Raw genomic sequence first — 23,229 nt, 5'->3', positions numbered from 1 at the left:
TTCGCCAAGTGAATTACTCTTGGCGCAAACTGAAAAAAAGATGCCAAGATAAATTTGTGAATTTCTTCGTAAATTTCGCGCCAAATTTTACAAAATTTAATATTTAGGCATAATTTGAATATTAGAATCAAAATAAGGAAAAACATTGGTATGTTATTTTAGAAAAAGTCCCATTCTGTGTCAAAATACCTATGTTAGAACAATGCTATATATAAATCTAAATCTAATATATATCCTAAGTCGCGATTTCGAGACATGAAAAAACGCAGTTTGAATTTCGTCAATCGGCCCAGTAGAACAAGAGATATAGAACTGTCCTCTTCCCATCCCCCCGCAGTGTACCTTAACGATATATGTTCAGTCGATGGTTAAAATCGTTAAGATCTTTGATAAAATGTGAAATTTCTGCGAATGACTCAAGATTTGAAAATGACAGGTCTTTCTTAAAATAAAGTAAATATTTAATTATTCCTTACAACCTTTATGCAAACAAATCACCTGCATTCATGAATTAAGCTACAGATAAACGAAATTTGAAATTAGGTTTTTTTCAATATATGTTCCGTTAAGTATCAAAATTTCTTAATATGGGTAACAGCTTTGAGTTTTCATCTCAATTCAATTTTAATTCAACGCCTTGGAGAATTATAACTCTCAGAGTACATGTGATGGAACCTCAAAAATTCCTGAGAGCTAAATTAAAGAATGACATTTAATTTCATCAATAAACGAATTTTTTTTTTCAAATTTTAATAAATTAGATTTTCATTGATATCTGTTTACCCATGTGCCAGGGGGAGGATGACCAACAGCCCAGTATGTAAAATCTGTTCTGGAATTGTCAATCCAACCAAATACTAAGTCGTGTCCGATCTCATCCGATGTCACTTGCCGCATGCCAATCCAAGCCGAAGTTCCCAAGTTATACAAATTCTGAGTCAAGAATGCTGAGGGGAAAAAAAAAAAAAAAAAAAAAAAAAAACACGTTATTTCATAATACAAATAGCATATTGAGGTGTAAATCAGCTACACTACTGTATAATTTAAACAAAGAACAGTCGATGATTTCATAATATTTGTCCGTTTTTGTTTTTGAATATTACCGTTTTTACTCGAAGATGTCTCTTTTGCTGTATTTTTTGTTCTAAAATTCATTAAGGTCTTATAATCGAGTGTTTCGATAAATGACATTGCAGTATCAGTGGAAAAGAGTTTAATTACCAAATTGTGCCATATAATTTGAATGCTTAAATACACATAATTATCATATGTATAAACTGCGTCTCCCAACTAGAATAGTGGTTAGTAGTTCTGAATGCCGCACCTAAAGGCCCGAGTTAGAATCCCGGAGAAGACATGGATGTTTTTAAATGTATAGTGTCTGTGAGGCATGGGGGCACCCTAAATATGTGGAAAGTCCTGTCGAGAGGTTAGTGGTAAGGGAAGAGAGGGGGAGACCCTCTTTCTCAAAACAGAAGGCTGAACTGAGCTAAAGTCGGGCTGTCACCTATATGGTGCTAAAGGCCTGTGCTGATTTTCCTTACGTAAGCATGGCTTCCTGTCCAGGGATTGTACTGCCTGGAACGTGCGGTCTTTGGAAAGGGAGAAATATTACGAATTTTGTGCTGTGTAAATAATTTTTGTGACAATTACGTGGGCAATTGCAGCAGTTGGTAGTTCAGAGCGACTTCAGAGTATTCAGATATCCGTGAGAGCTTCGCCTTTCAGATGAGCTTTGCATTACTTGTGCTTAACGTTCTTTGTAGTTTGAATGTAGCATCCCCTGTGTACCTGTAATATATATGCAACTGCAACCATATCAGACCCTCATATTTCTTCCCGTAATTTTGAGAAGTACTAGAGATTTCTAGTCGGCTGGGTGAAAACTATGTAAGACCGGAGACAGCATCTGCTCTCAGTTGTTAGTTCGGTTAGAAGTCGGAGTACTGAGACATCCAAGAAAGCTTCGCCTTATTTAGATGCGCTTTGCCTTGCCTTGCGTTAACGTTGTTAGCAGTGTGAAGTGTAAGTACCGATTGTACTCTGCGATACTGTGAAGAGCTGTACGAGTATTTTTGTGGAAAGTTCCAGAACTTTGAAGTGTTTCTTTTGGTAAAATAAATGTTATCATATCAATCTATGGTCTGTTCTGTCTTCTGCATTCAATCTGTTACGAACCCTGAAGCACGCAACAATTCACTTGAAATTTCTGATAAACAGCGCTAATGTACGGAATTTATGCGAGATTTATTTCTCAAACTATAACTAAATTTTTGCGTTGCAGACAATGGAAGAACTATTATTAATTTCAAAAGCAGATTTAATTAAACACTGGAAAATATTTTACCTTGTTCTTCTATGCTGTGAATGGAAACGAGATCATTGTTTTTTCCTAGTGCCCAACAAGCATCTCTGGCTTGTTTGTATTGCACTCTGTCTTCTTCTTTAGCACCGAAATATTTGTAACACTTCTGACCTGAAAGACACGCCAGATAAACATTCAAAATATGATATATAATATAAAATAGTTCATGAGCAGATCATAATGCAACTTAATGATATTAAAAATGGGTGTTTATATTTTGTTCTGTCGAATAATTTCGGGGGGGGGAAGAGAAAGAAAAGAAAAAGAAAGGGAAAAAAAAAAAAGAAACTGTCGCCAAACAGTGCGATTTAGTGCCAGTATAATGGATAAGCAGATCATTCCAACGCACTCATTATATCTCCACTTTGGTTTTATGTAGCCCCAATTAATTCTCGATAAATTATAAAGTTTCTGTAAAGAAAAATATATGTTAACAGCTATTTTTCTGTTTTTCCTTTGCATTGAAAAAAAAATGGTAAAGTTTGAGACGTGCCCTCTACATAGAAGAAAGCAGTGAAGTATATTCAAAATTATAATATCTTACTAAATATATAAATAAATAAAAGGTATACTATACGATTTTTAGTATATCTACTGCCGAGGCAAGTACTTAATATACACGATATGAGACTTTGAAAACGGATATAGAATGGTGTTGCAACGGGCACACCAGCGCCCGAGCGGTAAAAGTCGCTGAACACTGGTAGGTTGGTGGTGGTTCGAGTCTTGGCGAAAGGGCTAGCTGCAGGGGCGTTTTCGTGGTTTTCCCTCATGTGTAATGTGGATACGAGCCACCTCCACGGGGCATCCCTCCCTTTCTGTGTAGTGCCTGAGGGCAGAATGCGTGATGAGTAACAACAATGGTGTTGCAACATGAAAAATTATGACTAGTATCTATTTAAAATGAAGCATAGCTCCAAGGCTCTAAAATCACAATCATACTGAACTGAACCCAAGTCGAATTACTAAGTTATATAACTGTATAACTAATTACTTTTACAGCTTCATTTACAGCTGTTCTAGCGCGTTAGAACTTATTGAATGTGGAAACTAGTAGTTGCCTTTGGCAGACAAAGCAGTGATTGATTGATTGGAACAATTAGTTAAGACAATTGTGCTTACATATTCGTCTTAATAGATCTTCGAGAAAAATCGGAAGGCCAAACAAAATCGTGAAAGTTGACGGAAACCTTTTTACCGAAGTGTTGTCGTGTGACTTATCTCGACAGTGACATCAGAACAAGCCCACGAAACTTATCGTGGGAAGGAGTGCAAGATCGTTGGCACCATACAGGTGACAATACAACTTTTCTCACTTTTGGAGGAAAGCAACCCACGGGGACGGGTCCAAGGGTCTCCCATTTCTCTTCCCCTACCATCATGCTCTCAAGAGGATTTTCGGCTCGCCGCAAATTTAGAGTGCCCCCATGTTTTTACCGTATACAAGAACGAATCGGATCGAATACTTAAAGCGGCAAATGGATATTTGATGCATTGTGCAGAGACTGACAAATGTTTGAATTTAAAAGTGCCAGATATACGTGGAGCTTCTCTAATGGAAGAAATAAAAGAAATATAGAAGATGAATCTGTAATTATTTAGGATTCTTTAAAGTCCTATAAAGGTAATAAAATATGAGTTTCAAGGATTCAAAAATTTCACAGTTAATCCGCGATATATATTCATGTTTTCCATAACTGGTGAACATCTCGAAACATTGTAAAACTGTACGATTCGGCAAAAAAATTATGTGGAGCAGGGTTCACACACACACACACACACACACACACACACACAAACAAACAAAAAAAAAACTTTTGTTGCTATTTTAAGTATACTAGGAATTTTTGGCCACCAGAATGATAGGCTCTATTTTTAATAAATTTGTTTAACACGCAATTTCAAAGCTTGAGCTTATATTTATTTACATATTTTACATTATCTGGAATTTGAATCTATCAGTTTGTAAAGCAATTAGGTTATTTCGAAGCAGGAGAAATGAAAAATGAGCAATGCCCTCGCCGGTACTCGAATACGCGCCGAGTGTGTTGACCACTACACCGCAAAGGCATGCTAAGAAGGCGGGAGAAATACCTTATAAACTCCCTCTTTTAAAGGGTGACTGGGGATTAGAGGACCCAATCGCCAAATCGTGGTGGCGGAGAATCATCATCCACCGCCTTTTTTATTTCGGGCGCCACTGTAGAGACATTAGGTTTATTTCGGAAGCAGGAGAGATGAAAAATGAGCAATGCCCTAGCCGGGACTTGAACCACGGAACTTTCGAATACTCACCGAGTGTGCTGACAACTACGCCACGAAGTCATGCTAAGAAAGCGGGAGAAATACCTTATAAGTTATCTAACTAAATAAAGAACTATCTGTTCCTTCAAACTGCCATATAGGAATTCAGAAACATGGAAAAATACGTTAAGTGCATAGAAATATAGTACAGAATATACAAAACAATCAAATTCACATAATATTGAGGGAAAAGATTAAATGTAAATTACTGATATTTTAATGTAAATCACTTAATACCTCTTTAATAATATGAAAATATTAGCAGTATTATTAAAATAAGAATTAAATGGTGACAGTATGAAGTTTTCTTACTCATATTACAACTGCAAATAGGTTATATAACCTGAATAGGACTGGGTTATTTAACTACGGCTAAGAACTGTATTACTCATCACTTTTCTCGGTTTCGTAATGCTTACAAACTGTCAGTTGTATTTCTGATAAAAGGTTAAACAATTATCTTTGCCCTTCCAACTTGTATTCCTTGTTAAAATGGAAGTCACAACTTCTGCAACGCAACTTAATTCTACAGGTCTGAACTTTGTGTTCAAAAGAAAATAGCAAAATACATTTGTCGGAAGCTCCTCTTGGATTCTATTATAGTTGTTAGAACCCAGCTTCAGTTGTCTTTCTTTTCATATTTTGTCACTGTAAGAGTGGTTACCATGTGATGTTTGTTGTAGTTCCAAGGATTTTGAAAATAAATATGACGCTTTAGAATTTTATATATAAAGTCATTTTATTTTAACTTTATTAGGAGAAAGGAGAACGGTTAGTTCTTGCAAATCTCAAACAATTTGGGTGACGACGGAAGTGATCGGTAAAACAAGTTAAGGTAATTTTATTGGTTTTATGGAATTTAATTCTATTTGACTTTATAAGGATCTTAAGTTTTACTAACGTTTATTTTATTTTAAATCTTTACTATCACTTCTTATTTTCCACTTCCGGCCAGAATTAAAAGCGTTAACTTATTTATGCAAAATTTGTCTGGCGAACGCCAAGTACTTAAGTTGTGGCTTTTTGCCAAGCGAGAGAGAGGAAGGAGTTAGTCGAAACAGGCCGCTTGCCTTAGAAGTTTTATTCAGTTGCTGTTTGCCTTCCAGGCCAGAGGTTTAATCCTCGTGATAATTTTAAACGTATTGTAGTGTTAACAGTTCTCTGTACTACATACGGCTTCCTGTTAATATCCGGCCAATCTCCCACGTTTATTATTCCAAAATTTAAGTTAGAGTTTAGTTATATTTTTATATTCTTACGTTCAGACCACAAGTAGTTGGTCTCTGTATTCCGAAGTACGGAAATTATTGTAAAGAGTGAAAAATAAAGGGTTTTGTATACCCTTCCTGTGTATCCTGTCTACTTCCCACATTTATTGAACATAGCTTTAGTAAGCTCCCTGTTCCGAGTCAGGTCCTTGCATGTTCCCAAAGGAAGTAAGACGGAACATAGAACCTGATAGTGGCGCCCAACAAAGAAGAATAACCATGGCCGAGTTTCAAGAAGAACCTGTGCTGCCCGCAGAAGCGGCTCACAATCCAGAAATGCCAGCTGCCGCCCTGGAAGGATTTGGTTACATCGTCCAGACCATGCGCGCTTCGATGAAACCAGAAGCAACATTTAATGGAAACTCACCGGTAACCAGTTTTTTGGAAAAATTGGATGACCACTTCATGCTCTACCCCGTGCACGAGTTTCAAAAAGTTACCTTAGCTACCAGCGCTTTGAGGGGCCAAGCGCTTAACTGGTTCAAATGTATAGGCAGAAGTCTCTTGGGTCAAGCAGGAAGTCCCACCTATACTTACGAAAATTTCAAGACTGCCCTAGTAAAAGCCTTCCCTGTCGTAAGGGATCGTGCGAAATTAGAAACGGAACTTTTCAGCATATATCAGCAAAGAATCGAAAATCTCTCAAACTTTATTTTAAGAAAAATTCACGTCTTCAAACTCTTGTATGGAAACCTTCCGGATCCTGAGATAATTCAAGTGATTTTGCCGAGGTTACTTCCCAAAGTGCAAGACTTTATTGAATTAAGGAATTCGACTACACTGGAAAAATTATTTGAGCTAGCAATCCAGTTTGAAAGTAGAAGAACGGCGGACATTGAAAGAAGACGCCAATATCAACAACGAAACCAATTTGGTGCGCCAAGACCACAGCAAAGTCAAGCACACGGCTACGGAAGCAAAGCGAATCAGTGGGCAAGGAAACCCGAGCATTCAAAAACAGCCGGCGAACGTCGACAGTTCAATAGCAATCCAGGAAAAAAGTCTCAAGGCCAATGGAAAAACAAGGAAAGCATGGAAACGAAAAAGGATTTAAACTAAAACGGATTTCTGCTGACGGGAGGGTGCGGAAATCCGAAGGCCAAGAAAACCCCTCTTCCTTCAAGTTAAATACAGTAATGGTGAAAAATTTGACTCTTCCGAAGATTGAAGTGTTGGTGAATAATATCCCAGCCACCGCACTCCTGGATACAAGCGCGGAGTGTTCCTGTGTGGCAGAAGATTTTTTTAGGAAGTATTTTCGGAAATACCGCATATATAATTCGGATAATACGACAGTGTTAGCGGCGCAAGGAGAAAGATGTAAGTGCATAGGTAAATTACCACTATACATCCGTATCAAGGACGAACAAGTAAAGGTTATGTTTCTCATAGTAAAGAATCTGCAAGCACATATTATCTTAGGAATAGATTTTCTTTCAGAGGCACAAGCAACGCTGGATTTTAATGAAGCGTTCCTTAAGCTGACGATGAAACCAGTTCGAGAAGAAAAGGCTGAACCGCCGATGTTAAACCTTGACCACCTGCCTAATGAAGAGCAACGAAGAATCCGACAAGTGGTAAGTGAATTTGCTTCGTTATTTAGTGATATTCCAGGATTTACTCAAGTTACTAACCATAGTATTGACACCGGCGATTCAATGCCAGTTCGCCACAAAGCATACCGGTATGATAAGAATAAGGAAAAAATTATAGAATGGCATATCACCGATATGCTACGTAAAAAGATCATAACACCCATCTCAAGTAGTTATGCTAGCACCGGTGGTTTTATGTAAGAAAAATAATGACTATCCATTGACACATCCAAAAAGGTGGCGAATCGCTATTGACTACCGTAAATTAAACTCCATAACTAAATATCCGGTATATCCGTTACCTATTATTGAAGAAATTCTAAGGAACATAACATCGACCAAATATATGACGACTTTAGACTTAACGACTGGTTATTTTCAAATAGGGGTTAGGCCTGAGGACGTACCTAAGACTGCTTTTATAACAAAGTCTGGCACTTATGCATTTCTGCGTATGCCGTTTGGCCTTTCAGGGGCACCGGCAACATTTCAGCGATGTATGGACATTGTGTTAAGGCCTGTTCTTGGGAAGTCCACATTTATCTATCTAGACGATATCATTATTACTAGTGATAATCTCGACCAACATGTACAGGATTTAAGACAGGTGTTTTCTTTATTAAATGAGGCCAGTCTAAAATTTAATGTCGAAAAGTGCAAATTTGCAGCCCCTGAATTAAAATATTTAGGTTACAAAATATCTCAGAAAGGAATCGAGACAGACGAATCAAAAATAATTGCTGTACAAAAGTATCCGACTCCAAACACGGCGAAGAAGCTCTCTTCTTTTCTAGGACTTTGTTCATATTATAGGTCCTTTATAAAAGACTTTGCAGCTATTGCTGAACCATTGTTAAAATTAAAAAGGAAAAAGGCAAGATTCTCGTGGACGGCCGAAGCCAACAGTGCTTTCGAAAAATTAAAACAAGCATTAACGCAAGCCCCTGGGTTGAAATTTCCTGAAAAGGATAAGAATTTAGAAATTTCAGCGGATGCTTCGGATTATGCGGTAGGAGCGGTACTTTCGCAAAATCAGCAGCCCGTGGCATTTTTTAGCCGAACTTTAAATCAAACACAAAGAAACTATTCCGCGACCGAGAGAGAGGCACTTGCAGTTCTGTTAGCAGTGCAAAAGTTCCGAGTCTATTTTGGAAAGGCGCCAATAACAGTGTACTCTGATCATGCGGCGGTAACCAGATTGTACTCAGGGAAAAACTTATCCCCAAGGTTAGTAAGATGGGCACTCAAGCTACAAGAATATAATCTGGTAATCAAGCATACCCTCGGAAAGGAAAATATCGTAGCAGATGCCCTATCCAGAATTAAAATAGATGAAGAAGGTAATACTGTAAAGGTGGCAATGCTCACAGCATGTACAATAAATTCCCGAGAAACTGTAATAACCGAACTGGGTAAGGATCCTGAGTTTGGAAGCATTTATGAGTATTTAAAGGATCCTGAAAATTTTAGCCACCAAGATATTGGGGCGATAAGAAATAGGGCGGCCCATTACGAACTAATAGATGGTCTATTATTTTATACAAAAACTACGAATTCCAGCAACGAATTTCGACCTTTTATCCCAGCTAGTCTTAGATTAAATATCCTGCAGGAGTTGCATGACAGCCCTTTAGCTTCTCATGCTGGTATTCGAAAAACTATCCAACGCGTACGCGAGGCAGTCTACTTTCCTGAACTGCAAAAGTTAACAAGGGCGTATGTCCAGTCCTGCCCAACATGTCAAGCAGTTAATTATATTAATTTCCGCCCGGCCGGGTTTCTAAATAGTATTAAATCCGAATTTCCAAATGAAATAATTGGCATCGATTTATTGGGCCCTTTCCCAAAAAGTCAGTTAAATAAAAGTCGCTATCTCCTTGTTATGGTTGATCATTTTAGTAAGTGGACCGAAACCGTTCCCTTAAAACGAGCCTCCGCGAAAATAGTTACTGATTCTATTTTAAATAAATATATTTTAAAATACGGGGCGCCCCTAAAAGTTATATCGGATAATGGTCCTCAATTTGTAAGTAATGTATTTGAAGACATGTGCCAAAAACTGGGCATACGTCATTTAAAAATGGTCCCGTATCGGCCGCAATCAAATATAGCGGAACGGGTCAATAGAAATATAGTGAAAATTATCCGTAGTTATGTTAAAAATTTTCATAAAAGCTGGGATAACTATGTCAATGAATTTGCTTTCGCCCTTAGGACCGCAAAACATGATACAACGGGCAAAATTCCTGCTGAGTTATTTTTAGGCAGAAAGATTATAACGCCGTTAGATAAATTATTTTATGTGCAACAAAGAGCCCCAGAATTTAAAATGGGTGATATAGAAAAATTTATTAAAGAAGCAAAAAAGAATACTGAAGTAGCACAGAGAAAACAGAAGCTTTATTATGATTTGAAACAACGGGGAGTAACTTATAAAGTAGGGGATGAAGTGTTAAAAATTAAGCATTCACTTTCTTCAGCACCAGAAGATAAAACTGCCAAATGTTTTCCACGATTTGAAGGACCATATGTCATAGAAAAAATAACTCACGCTGTAGTGGTGTTAAAAGCCAGAAATGGTGAAACGTGCTCCGCAAACATTGATCAAATAAAACCCTACTATGATCGTAATAAAATGCAAATTTTCAAAGATCTTTTGCAGGATCCGGCACGGCAGACACGGCAGGCACAAGCTCCAGAGGTGGAACAACGTCAAGCTCAAGGACAAGCCATTAGGAGGCAGGAGCAATTGAAAAGAAAGTTTCCCCGTTGGAAAATTGAAGGTAACAAGAAAAAGAAGCCGTTCCACCGTCCAGAAAAGAGAGCTCACGAACACCCCCAGAATGAAGAAGGGAGAAGTAAGACGAATGCAAAGAAAGCCCGGAGAAATAACGGCAACTATAACCCGGCTTCCAAACGGAAGATCGACTCATCGGACAGGACTCTCCGCAGCAAATGTCGCCGAACTGCGGAAGGGCCACCAGAGGCGGAGGAAAAGATACAAGGAAAATTTGAACGGCCAGCAACGAGATCCAAGCAGGAACGCGAAAGAAGTGTCCCGGTTCCGCCAAGACCAGCTGCCATCAAACGGCCAAGACCACAGGCAGAGGCTAAAAAGAAGGTATTCAAGGGTGACCGAACTGGAGGAAAAAGAAAGCTTCTAGAGGAAGGACCTGAAGGGCGAGCCCGCACAAGAAGGAGGATAAATCAAACCAGAATCTGCGCTACCTTCCAGGACTGGGCTCAGAAAAGAATGTCCGAATATCACAAAGATAAGTAAAATTTTTGTTACTTTGCAAACTTAAGTTAATCTTTCATTCTTACTGCAAGTGGCAGATTTCAAGAAGTTTTACCTCATGTGAGGTCTACCTTTATCGCCAAAAAGGCGAGAAATGAGTAGTTACCGATTTTGGTATTATGTTTTTCAATTACTCGCGCGTAAAACTAAAGTCTATGTATAATAGGAATGTGTAAATACTTAAATATTGTAAAAGTTATTGTATAAATTTTATTTAAAACATTCTGGCAAGAAAGAAGTTTTAGTCTGAAAGACTTTTTGAAATGTAGTATTTCAATGTAGAAGAATTGGCACTTGCTTTGAAAAGAATAGAAGTTAACAATGTACTACTAATGTATGTTTTAAAATGCGTAAAATTAACGGCATGTTAATATGTTCTTATATACAATGTGAACCTGTTATTTTAAATGTTAAGAAATACTATGATATGGTAAAAGGTGAAAGTAATGCAAAAAAAAAAAAAAAAAAAAAAAAATTTAAACTTATTCGTGTGACTGAAAAAAGACCAAATTATGGTGAATATGTGTTAAATGTTGAATGAATGTAGTTAGGCTCTCTGACGCTACACTTCAGAGTTAGCCACTTTCAGAATAGTACCTCAGGGTTTAGAGTTGAAGATAGGGTGTGTTACGAGGTCTTGTCATGTTGAATTTTAACACGTTAGTGTTTTGATTGTAGGAGGCAGTGTTGAACACGTATACATAAACACATTCGTGTTTGGTGTTCTTTTACAACACATGTCAGAGAGCACGGGGAGAGATAATTAAAATAGTCATGAATTAAATAAGAATGTTAAGAGAAATATAAATATGCATGTTACTTGCCATTTCATTGTGTAACATTTCATTAAACTAGTTTTCCTTCCAGATCTCTGGAAGGAACCAGATTTGAATAAAAGCTCCTGTTTAGATGCAGTACAGATGAAAAATTGGGTGTCCATGGAGCTGCTATTGTAAAAACAATTTTTTTTTAAATTTCTAGTTTCTAGCGAGAAATGTTTGTAAAAGATTGGCCTCGCGTTAGATTCTAGAGCTAAAAGTTTTCAACAAGGTCGTTTTAGACCTCAGTTTCAAACTAATTAACTCTGGCGGGAAGTATGTAAGGATCTTAAGTTTTACTAACGTTTATTTTATTTTAAATCTTTACTATCACTTCTTATTTTCTACTTCCGGCCAGAATTAAAAGCGTTAACTTATTTATGCAAAATTTGTCTGGCGAACGCCAAGTACTTAAGTTGTGGCTTTTTGCCAAGCGAGAGAGAGGAAGGAGTTAGTCGAAACAGGCCGCTTGCCTTAGAAGTTTTATTCAGTTGCTGTTTGCCTTCCAGGCCAGAGGTTTAATCCTCGTGATAATTTTAAACGTATTGTAGTGTTAACAGTTCTCTGTACTACATACGGCTTCCTGTTAATATCCGGCCAATCTCCCACGTTTATTATTCCAAAATTTAAGTTAGAGTTTAGTTATATTTTTATATTCTTACGTTCAGACCACAAGTAGTTGGTCTCTGTATTCCGAAGTACGGAAATTATTGTAAAGAGTGAAAAATAAAGGGTTTTGTATACCCTTCCTGTGTATCCTGTCTACTTCCCACATTTATTGAACATAGCTTTAGTAAGCTCCCTGTTCCGAGTCAGGTCCTTGCATGTTCCCAAAGGAAGTAAGACGGAACATAGAACCTGATAACTTTATTGAATTTAATTTTATTGAAATGGAATCGTTAACTGAGAAACGAAAACCGTTCAGAGCGTCTTTTACGAGAACAATTAATGCAATTTTACAGGAATTAGAAAATGAAATTCCTGATGAAAAATCTGTAAAAACGAAACTTGTTACTTTAAGAACTTTTATCTGTTGAACTTAATGCATTTGATACTCAAATATTAAATTCGAAATTTTCTTGAAATGATCAGTTTGAAAGTGAATGGGCGAAAGTTGAAGAATACAAAGAAAAATTAGATTTAATACGAGTAAAAACGGAATTATTCTTCAATCGCCAGATGATACAGTCTACTAGCAGTGTACCGAATTCGGACAAACGGAAACTGAAATTATCTAAAGGAGAGTTAAAGGAATTCGGTGACGAAATTTAAGATTAGTTACCGTTCTTGGGACAATTTCGGCGAATACATGAAGATAAAGAAATTCAAAACGAGGATAAGATGCATTATCTCGTTCAAGCGACCGAACCGGTACGAGACCACGTGATATTGTAAATAGCTTCCCTGCAACTGCCGAAAATTATGAAAAAGTTATAGAAAGCTTAAAAAATAGGTTCGGCAAGAAAGAATTGTTGTTAGAATTCAATATTCGGGAATTATTAGGTTTGATTATTAAAAATGTTACTGATCAAAAGGGAAAATGCATTGAATCAGAATTGTATGACAAGTTAGAGTCGTACTTACGTTCGCTGGAGACAATAGGAATGACAAGCGATAAATACGCTGCAATGCTGTTTCCACTCGTGGGAATTTTGCATTCCCGAGGAAATTTTAAGAGTTTGGATTAGAAATCATGCATCAATAATTACAACAGAATGAAGTGGAAGGAGAGCAGAGAATTTCCTTGGGAAAAGCTGGATTTAAATTAATTGATTCGGGTGCCAAGAAAGAAAGTAGAAAAGATAAAAAAATACCAGAGTGAACAATTCGTGCGTACAGCAAATGATTTATTCTCAGGACATAATAAAACAACCAATTATAGTGAGAAGAATTTTTGCATATTTTGTGAAAAAAATCATGAAAGTTGAGATTGCTTTGTTGCTCAGAAGATGCCTCTGAGTCAAAAGAATGATGAAATTAAGACAAAGAAGGGTTGCTTCTTCTGTCTCAAAATTGGACACAGAGGCCAAGCAATGCAAGACAAATGTAGGATGTTTGATATGCTCAAAAGACATTGGGGTGTCATGTGTCCGGATTTGCCCACCAATCCGAAGAGCAATGATATTGAAAATAAGAGGAAACACAAAACGTATCACTTGCGAGCGCCAATTTCCTAGAGAAAGTGTTTCTTCAAACACTATTAATTAATATCGATGCAAACAAAAGGCAGAAGACAGTAAGAGCACTTATCGACGCAGGATCGCAACGTTGATACATATTAAAGAAGACTGCTGTAGACATAGGTTGCCACGCAATTGGATCTGAATCTTTAATTCATGTACTTTTTGGAGGAGTGACAACAAAGAGAAAAATTCACAAACGCTATGACGTGAACGTTAGAAGCCTGAAAGGTGATTTTTCTAGACGACTAATCTTGTTGGAAAAGTTGAATATTTGTAGACCAAAAGTCAGTTTACAGCCTGGACCATGGATAGAAGAGCAAAGAAAAATATCCATGCAATCTGATGTAGGAAAAAAGGATTTGAAAACAGAAATTCTTATTGAAGCTGACCTCGCAGGTGCTCTGTTAATCGGAAGAATTCAGAAATTAGAAAATGGGCTGATTGCTGTGGAATCACTACTTGGATGGACATCATGGGAAAGACAAAAGATAACGTTTCAGAAAGAAACTCCTTGTCCATGTCATCAAAAATAACGTCGATGTTGACTCACAACAGTGACATAGAAAACTTGTGGAAGCTAGAAGCACTGGGAATTACAGATTCTAAAGAAAATAAAACTCATTCAGAGTTAGAAGAAGCAGTGTAGGATCACTTTCACAAGACTCTGAAGAGGGTGGATGATCGATATGAAGTCAGTTTACCTTGGATGAACGATAAAGAAGCTTTACCACGTAACAGAGAAGTTGCTGAAAAACGATTGATTTTCAAGACAAAGAAGCTCATGTTGAAAGATGAATTTGAATTATACAATCCAGTGTTCGAAGAGTGGCTCGAATCTGGAGTAATAGAAGTAAGAGAAGAAGAGGAACGAGTTAACAATCATCATCTTTCCCACAGACCGGTCTTCAAATATAACTGTACAACAGCAGTAAGGCCTGTATTTGATGCTTCGTGCAAGCAAAAGGATTTCCTGTCAATTAATGACTGTTTAGCAAAAGGTCAAAATTTAATTGATTTAATACCTAGATTGCTTAAGTGCAGTATATTTGAGAAGTGAAAATAAAGAAGTCAAAAGTGACTCTAGTGCGAGCCAAAGCACGAGTGGTTCCCTTGAAAAAAATAAGTATACCACGACTTGAATTGCTTGCTTGTCTCATTGGGGTGCGATTAGCCTCATTTCTCAAGAAGAACCTTAAGGTATACATTTCAAAGGAATATTACTGGACCTGTTCTTCAATAGTACTATTCTGGATAAAGAACGTAGAAATTTGAAGCACTTTTGTGTATAACAGATTTTCAGAAATTAGAATCCTATCGGATCGTGAAAATTGGCATATGTACCAGGTGCGGAAAACCCAGTCGATATGCCATCAAGAGGATGTTCTGTGAAGAAACTCATTGAATCAAGATGGTGGGAGGGCTCACCTTGGCTGGCACTGCCGAAAGAAGAATGGCCTCCTTCTATTCCAATCGATAATAAAGAAGAGGTTAATACTGAAAAACGTAAAGCAGGTTATAGTTTCGTTAAGCAATGTTAGCGATATGTATTCACAATTATTTGGCTATTTTTCAAAGTATAAGAAAATACTTAGAATGATTGGGTGGATACACAGATTCATAGGAAATACCCGAAAGAGGAAAGAAGAAAGGGAAGCAGGAGAGTTAAAAGTTTATGAATTGACAAGGGCTGAGAAATCTCTCGTGAAGATTATTCAACATGATTTTTTTCATCTGATGATATTAAGAAGCTGAAGTCAATAAGTGTGTTCAAAGATGACGAAGGCATTTTACGTGTCAGGTATAGGTTGACTGAAAGCAAAGACTTTGAAAATTTTATTTATCCGATGTTACTTCCGAAGAACCATAAGATTGTGGAGAAACTGATAATTGATAAACATCTATCTATGTCTCATTCACGTACTGAATTCACGTACTGATGTCAACACTTAGAGAGACGTTTCAATCCTGAAAAGCAGAGCTACGATTCGAAATGCTTTATATGCATGTGTCAGGTGCTGGAGACGTGGAGGTAAACGAATGCAGACTGTGCCTGCTACTCTACCAGACAACAGAGTTAGATATGCTCGTGTTTTCGAGATTGTCGGGATTTAGCTGGCCCATTAATTTTGAAGGATAAAAGAAAAGCTTGGATTTTACTTTTCACATGTGCTGTTTTCAGGGCGGTCCATTTGGAACTGATTTTGTCCCTTTCAACTCCTTTACTTGGCCTTAGAGGATTTATTGCTCGTAGAGGGAGGCCATCGATAATTTATAGCGACAAGGGAAGCAATTTTGTCGGATCCAATAATTTCTTGAGATCGATTAATTGGAATACCATTGAGATAGAAGTCACCACAAACAAGATCGATTGGAAGTTCAGCCCACCCGCCGCACCATGAGGGGTGGCTTTTGGGAATATGTTGTTCAAATGATTAAAAAGCTTTTGCGTCAAGTCCTAGGCCAGTCGTGTCTGAATTATGAAGAATTGATGAGTGTGCTGTGCGACTGCGAAGCAACTGTGAATGCCAGACCACTCACATATGTGTCAGAGGACTCTGATGAACCGTCCTTGTTTTTAGGTGAAATTCCAGTCTTTGGATCCTGACTTGGATCACCTTGCTAAAGCTGATTTCAACAAGAGACTGAGACATCCACATAATCCACGAGAGCTCTTGATAAAGTGATTTAGAAATGAATATCTCGGCCTGCTAGTGCAACGTCCATCTACAGGGCCAATTTCTCAACAGATAAAAGTCGGGGATATAGTTCTTATGAAATGTGATGACAAACGCAAGATGTGGCCTCTATCAAAAGTGATTGAACTATACCCGGAAACGACGGCAACATTCGAGTAGTTCGTGTCAAAACCATGTCTGGATAATTAGTTCGACCAATCCAGAGAATATTCCCTCTCGAAATACCTTCATCTTTAGAGTCAGATGAGGCAAATGAAACTGAGACGCTGGGTAAAAACAGTTTAGTCCCAAAATTACCAAAGAATAATTCATCTGCAGGTTTATCAAAGAACATTAAGACTGTCGTGACTAGAAGTGCACGAGAAATTAAAATTTCATCTAGATTTCTAACCTGAACACTACTTGAGTTATTTTAGAGTAGAAATTTAAGAACTTAATTTGTTTCTTTTGTTTGCTATTTAACCTTAATATTTGTGTCGACAGTATTTTTTTATGTTTTGTTTTGATTGATTAAGTATATGTTATCAATCAAAAGGTGGGTTATCAAAAGGTGTTGTTAGAACCCAGCCTCAGTTGTTATCTTTCTTTTCATAGTTTGTCACTGTAAGAGTGGCAACCATGTGATCTTTGTTGTAGTTCTACGGATTTTGAAAATAAATATGACGCTGTGGAATTTTATATATAAAGTTATTTTATTTTAAATTTATTAAGAGAAGGGAGAACGGTTAGTTCTTGCAAATCTCGAACAATAGTATTATCAGTAAATATCAGATTGCTCAAAATATCAGTTAGGCTACAGTAACAATAGTAATAATAATAAAAAGTCGTGAACTGAGAAAATCCTTTAATTAGTATGCTACCTAATTATTAATGAATAGACATGAATAAATTCGTATATATGTTTAAATTATAAGAAAATATTCTAGTGGTTGAGATAAAACAGCTCAAAGTTGCTGATTTTCACTTTATTCCACTGAGTGAAATGATTGAAACTTAACTGGCAAGACGCCAGAAGTACAAATTTAACACAAGCTTGGAACCTGAATTAATTAAAAAAAATGGGAAATAAAATCCTTACCAAACTGGATCCAGTTCTCCGGACAATTTCCTGAAGGTGGGGAAACAGTTGTAGGAGGTGGAACTGGGGTAGGTGTTACGTCAGCAGGTCGTTTACAGATTGGAGCATAATGCAAGGCGCAATGCTCTGGCCTCCAACCTCCTGAAAGAAGTCAATAATAATTAAACAAAGCGCAGTTTTACTTAGCATTCCCTCCTCAACGTGTTCATAAATTTCCTTTTGCGACCTTTATTTTCTCCAACATATAATAATAATAATAATAATATAGCATAATAACAACATAATAAATAAGCGTAAACAATAGATATATATTGGGTTGGTAACAAAGTAATTTCTGTTTTTTTGATGTGAAATCAAACTCAGTTTTTTTTAAACAAAAAGTGAACTTCGAAATAAATGATATTCCAAGGTGAAAGGTCAGATTATATAGGGGATGCCACATCTCTTCCCACCCAAGCTCCAATAATTTCGTTATGTGTTGCTAAGGGTGTGTAATGCCTCACATTGTCGTGGTGGAACACGATTCCTTTGCGATCTGCCAATTCTGTCATTTTTTCTTTGATTGTTTCCTCTAATTTCATAAGTCTTTTAAACATCTGAGTTCATCGTTTGGTTGCTTGGAAGCAGCTCAAAACCTTTGCAATCCCACCAAACTGACCGAATGATCATTTTCAGATGAAACTTAGATTGATTTCGATATTGTGATGATTCATCACGGTTGAACAACCGATCTTTTTCAATTAATGGTATTTTTTGGGCATAACTGCGTAACAGAAAGTTGCACGCGCAACTCTCTGCTCAGAGGTTTTTATGAAATGAGAGTGTGCCATGAAAAACGAGCGAGAGTGAGTGCTAAGTAAAATCAAGGGTACTCGAGCGTGATCCGTCGTAGTTGTGGATAATATATAATGTTAGTGGTATATTATCCATAACTGTTAGTGGTATATCTATAATTTAAATAAAATATACCTCATTTGAATAACTGAATATAAATAAAAGGAATGGCTACAGTCAACTTGAGGATTTGTTAATTTAGACGTATGAATGAGCTAACAATGACAACGTTGGTCTTTAGTGCCAAAGGACAGGATAAAATTTCTGAAGTAAGTGAAACTTTTATGAATTCCAATTGTTTTGTTTGAGTAAACTAAGGAAAAGAGGCTATTAGGCTTATAGCCACAGAGTTAGGAGAAAGTGTATCTGAAAATGAAACAATTGTTGAATTAACTGAGTTGATCAAAAATAACAAATATTATCAAACGAATATTGAATTTGTGAAAGAATTAACAAATACAACGATTGAAGATATTAAAAAAATATGATGTGTTCACCACATGACTTCCTTTCACGGGATATTAAATTACACGCATTTTTTTTTCATTTCATTTAAACGTATTGGATTGAATTAAATCTACTTTGTCGATAGCGCATAAACCACAATAGAATAAATGCACTCTTTAAAATTCACTATATTTGTTTACCACAAAACAAACAGCCACACTCTGGCGCTAGCTTCACTTAATAGCGTTACATTTCGTTCATATTATAAATCAGAATGCATATAAATTTATATTATTTGAAGAATTATCTAATCGTTGCCACGTGTTCTATTCAAATACTACAATAAATCTACAACGATGTATAAAAGAAATTAAGCAAACAAAACAAAAACTTTTTTTTTTTTTTTTTTTTTTTTACAAACAATACAGTATTTCTCATTCAATTAATTCAGTTTCCACTTCCCGACAAGGCAAAAATACATAAAAACTCAAAATATCTATATTAAAAATTACGAAGTAAATCTTAAACACTTATTTCCCTGAATAAATTCCAGAATGGATTAAACATGATTTAACTCGCAATAATAAAAGAAGGCGTTACCTTTGTTGTATAAATAATAAAAGAAGGCGTTACCTTAGTTTCACTATATTGGCAACAAATCCGCTATTATGCCAAGTTTGAAATGTAAACAAACATGTCTGCCATCGCAAAATTCATTAGGCTTAGCTGCACTCAAACAACTTTTAAATTGTTGACTACTCCATAAATATTGCATGCAGATTTACTAAAGGCATAAAAACCTTAATCGGAAGATAAGAACAACATAATTCAATCATTTTTAAAGCAAAAAATGCACAACTTACAAACATATAAGAGTAAAGAAACTGAAATTACTGAGCCGGTTAACAGAGTAGATATATATATATATATATGTTTTTGTCGAAATGTGGACTGTATGAGGCGATAATGTCTTTTAGTAGATTTTTTAAAACTGAACAATAATGTATGTAATACATTACTTAGAACCGAAGTTCTCGACAGTTGACACCGATGCGACTTGGTGTCTGCCGACGAACGAACTAACAATTTTCGAGCCTAGTTGGCGGCATTCAGTTTGAATTGTAAGATCACCAAGTTTGGCGCAATTACAGTTAAAGACAGCAACACTCTGCTCCCCGTTGAGTGATTTCATTCAACAAATAATATACAAGAAAATATAAATTCAGTTTATAACAACAAATACTTACTTTAAAAAATACATAATATTCTGTATTGGTTGTAAAACACAGCAATAAACATGTATGATAATGACATTACAATCAACTTAATATACTAAATACATGCTAAATAATACAAAAATATCAAGGTTTCTAAGTTCACACTATTTCTAAGTTCACAAGAATTCAGCTGTTTACATCAATATAGATAATTTTGTTACTGGTCATTTCAACAGACCATTTGAAGTTCGAACTTTGATTACACTTATATTGCCATCAGTTCCAGAGAAAACCTCTACAATACAACCAAGGGACCATTTATTATTGGGTAAATGATCCTCTGGTTCTGGAATCGCTGTAATAGATCTAAAAATTAAAAAATGACCTGGAGTTAGAGCTTCAATACAATCGTCATCTGCCGGTAATGGAGTGATGGGCCTAGAATTTAATATACCTTCTATTTGAAGAGCCACTGTCAGAAATTCTTCATACGTAATTTTTGTTTCCCCTACGACACGTTTAAGGTGATATATAAATGATCTGACTCCTGCCTGAAGTCCTCCAAAAGTGGGAGATCTAGGAGGCATTTTACTTCTTCAAAAGTCAAGTAATTTCCTAAAGATTCATCTGGGTTCTTAACAGATTTCACAGATTATACAATTTAGTCAATTCTCTGCTAGCACCAACAAATTTTGTTGCATTGTCAGAAACTATAATCGAGTTTCTGCCCATACGAGAGAAGAATCTTTTTAATGCAGCAATGAAGGCATCAGATGACAAATCTGATACTAATTCAAAATGTGCTGCCTTAGTTACAAAACAAACAAAAATAGCAACATATATCTTTTGAAATTGTCCTTTTCGTTGATGTTTATATAAAATGGGCCGCAAAAATCGATCCCTGCGCAATTAAAGGGTGCACTTATTCTCAATCAGTTGCTGCTTTCCTTTAAGGTCAGAGGTTTAGTCTTCTTGACATTTGAAAACGTATTGTAGTTTCAGCAGTTTGCGTTTTAAAAAGGCCAGTCTCAGTGTTAGGCATTTGTATACTAATTCAAAGTTAGCTTTTAGTTAGTAGTTTTATATTTTTACGTTCAGATCACAAATGGTTGGTCTCTGTATCCCGAAGTACGGGAGCATCTGTAAAGTAATAGAGAATAAAGGGTTCAGTATAACCTTCCTGCTTGTGTCGTCCATTTCACACATACTGGAACATAGCTTTAGTAAGCTCTCTGTCCTATTCAGGATACGTTATGTTTCTCAAGGAAGTCAAAAGACATACAAGTCCTGACAGTGGCGCCCGAAGAAGAATAACCATGGCCGAGTTTCAAGAAGAATCTGAGGTGCCTGCAGCAACGGTTCAGAATCCAGAAATGCCAGCTGCCACCCTAGAAGGATTTGGATACATCGTCCAGATCATTCGCGCATCGATGAAACCAGCAGCAAGCTTTGACGGAAACTCACCGGTGACCAATTTTTTCGGAAGAATTGGATGATCAATTCATGCTATATCCAGTACAAGAGTTCCAGAAAGTCACCTTAGCTACCAGCGCTTTGAGAGGCCAAGCGCTTAGTTGGTTCAAATGCATCATAAAAAAAATCTTTGGTAAAGTGAGAAGTCCCACCTACACTTAGGAAAATTTCAAGATCGCCTTAGTAAAGGCCTTCCCTGTCGTAAGAAATCGTGCCAAATTGGAGGCGGAACTCTTCAACACATACCAGCAACGAATTGAAAATCTCTCAAGCTTTATTTTAAGAAAAATACACGTCATAAAACTTTTGTATGGAAGCCGGCCGGATCCTGAAATAATCCAAGTAATTTTGCCTAGGTTACTTTCCCAAGTACAAGACTTCATTGAATTAAGGAATCTAACGACATTGGAAAAGTTATTTGAGCTCGCAATCCAGTTTGAAAGTAGAAGAACGGCGGACATTGAAAGAAGACGCCAGCACGAGCAACGAAGCCAATTTGGTGAGCCAAGACCACAGCAGAGGCAAGATCACGCGTACGGAAGCAAGTCGAATCAGTGATCAAAGAAACTCGAATATCCAAAGACAACCAGCGGACGTCGACAGTTCAATAAAAAGCCAGAAAAAAAGTTTGAAGGAGAGCGGAAAAAGAAGGAAGGCCTGGGAAAGAAGAAAGAAGATTTAAACTGAAACGGATTTCTGCTGATGGAAGGGTGCGGAAGTTCTAAGGCCAAGAAAATCCCTTTTCCTTCAAGCTCAATACAGTGATTGTGAAAAATTTGGTTCTTCCGAAGATTGAAGTATTGGTGAACAATATTCCAGCCACCACACTCCTGGATACAAGCGCGCAGTGTTCCTGTGTGGCAGAAGATTTTTTTAGAAAATACTTTCGTAAATATAGAATATATAATTCTGATAATACGACAATGTTAGCTACTACGCCAACATGGCGGATTGTGATGGTGACGAGTTCTATGCAGCTCTGGACAATGAGCTTCAAAAGGTGGAATCAGCCATCGTATCGAAATGCAATATGAATCGCAGATTCGTGATGATGCGAAGAAGGCTTTGGGTGAGATTAAAAGTTTGATTACTAGGTATGTTGAGCATGTTAAATCTGTAAATTTTCGTGAAGCTTGTAAAGAAAGCTTATTGAATTCAGTCATGCAAACGAAATAGTATGCTAATGCTGTGGCGCCATCTGTTGGGACAAATCAGACTGATTTAGATTGCTGTGTTTTTGTGAGTGCCCAAAACTGTACATCTGATGAAGTTAAAAAGCTCCTTAAAGCTGAAATCAACCCTCGGAAACATAAAATTGGAATTAGCAATATTCGAACAGTTCATAACAATAAAGTAATGGTGAAATGTGCTTCGGGATATGATAAAGAAAAACTGTTTACTACTTTGCAGGAAGACTCATCTATTTTGAATCCCTCTATTCCAAGACGAAAATATCCTACAGTTTTACTTAAAAATGTGCCAAACAGCATTAGTAATGATGAACTGTTAAAAATTATTAAAGAACAAAATCCTGAAATTACCATGAGTGAAGAGACTTGGAAAGACGTTAAAGTTCGCTTTACTTTAAAAAAGTTTCAACGTGAGAGAAGCGTGGTTATTGAGGTGCATCCTTCTGTGCGCAAGCGTATTTTA

At 36.7% G+C, this 23,229-nt stretch overlaps 1 protein-coding gene across 1 annotated transcript in view; it reads right to left on the bottom strand.

Annotated features, from left to right (window-relative positions):
• The window catches only part of LOC118191298 (macrophage mannose receptor 1-like), a 95,365-nt gene that overhangs the window by 29,567 nt on the left and 42,569 nt on the right, over window positions 1–23,229 (bottom strand). Inside the window, exons 4-6 of the mRNA XM_035362106.2 lie at window positions 17,606–17,746; window positions 2,348–2,476; window positions 784–947 (exon numbers count right to left, since the gene is read on the bottom strand). Coding sequence (XP_035217997.1) covers window positions 784–947; window positions 2,348–2,476; window positions 17,606–17,746 — 434 coding nt within the window. The remainder of the gene's footprint in view (window positions 1–783; window positions 948–2,347; window positions 2,477–17,605; window positions 17,747–23,229) is intronic.

Source organism: Stegodyphus dumicola, chromosome 6, assembly GCF_044657685.1.
Source record: "Stegodyphus dumicola isolate Sdum_Otavi_A_Nest chromosome 6, ASM4465768v1".
Classification (NCBI taxonomy): Eukaryota; Metazoa; Arthropoda; class Arachnida; order Araneae; family Eresidae; genus Stegodyphus; species Stegodyphus dumicola.
Note: the sequence above shows the minus strand (reverse complement) of the source record. Positions and strands in the feature narration are given on the sequence as shown.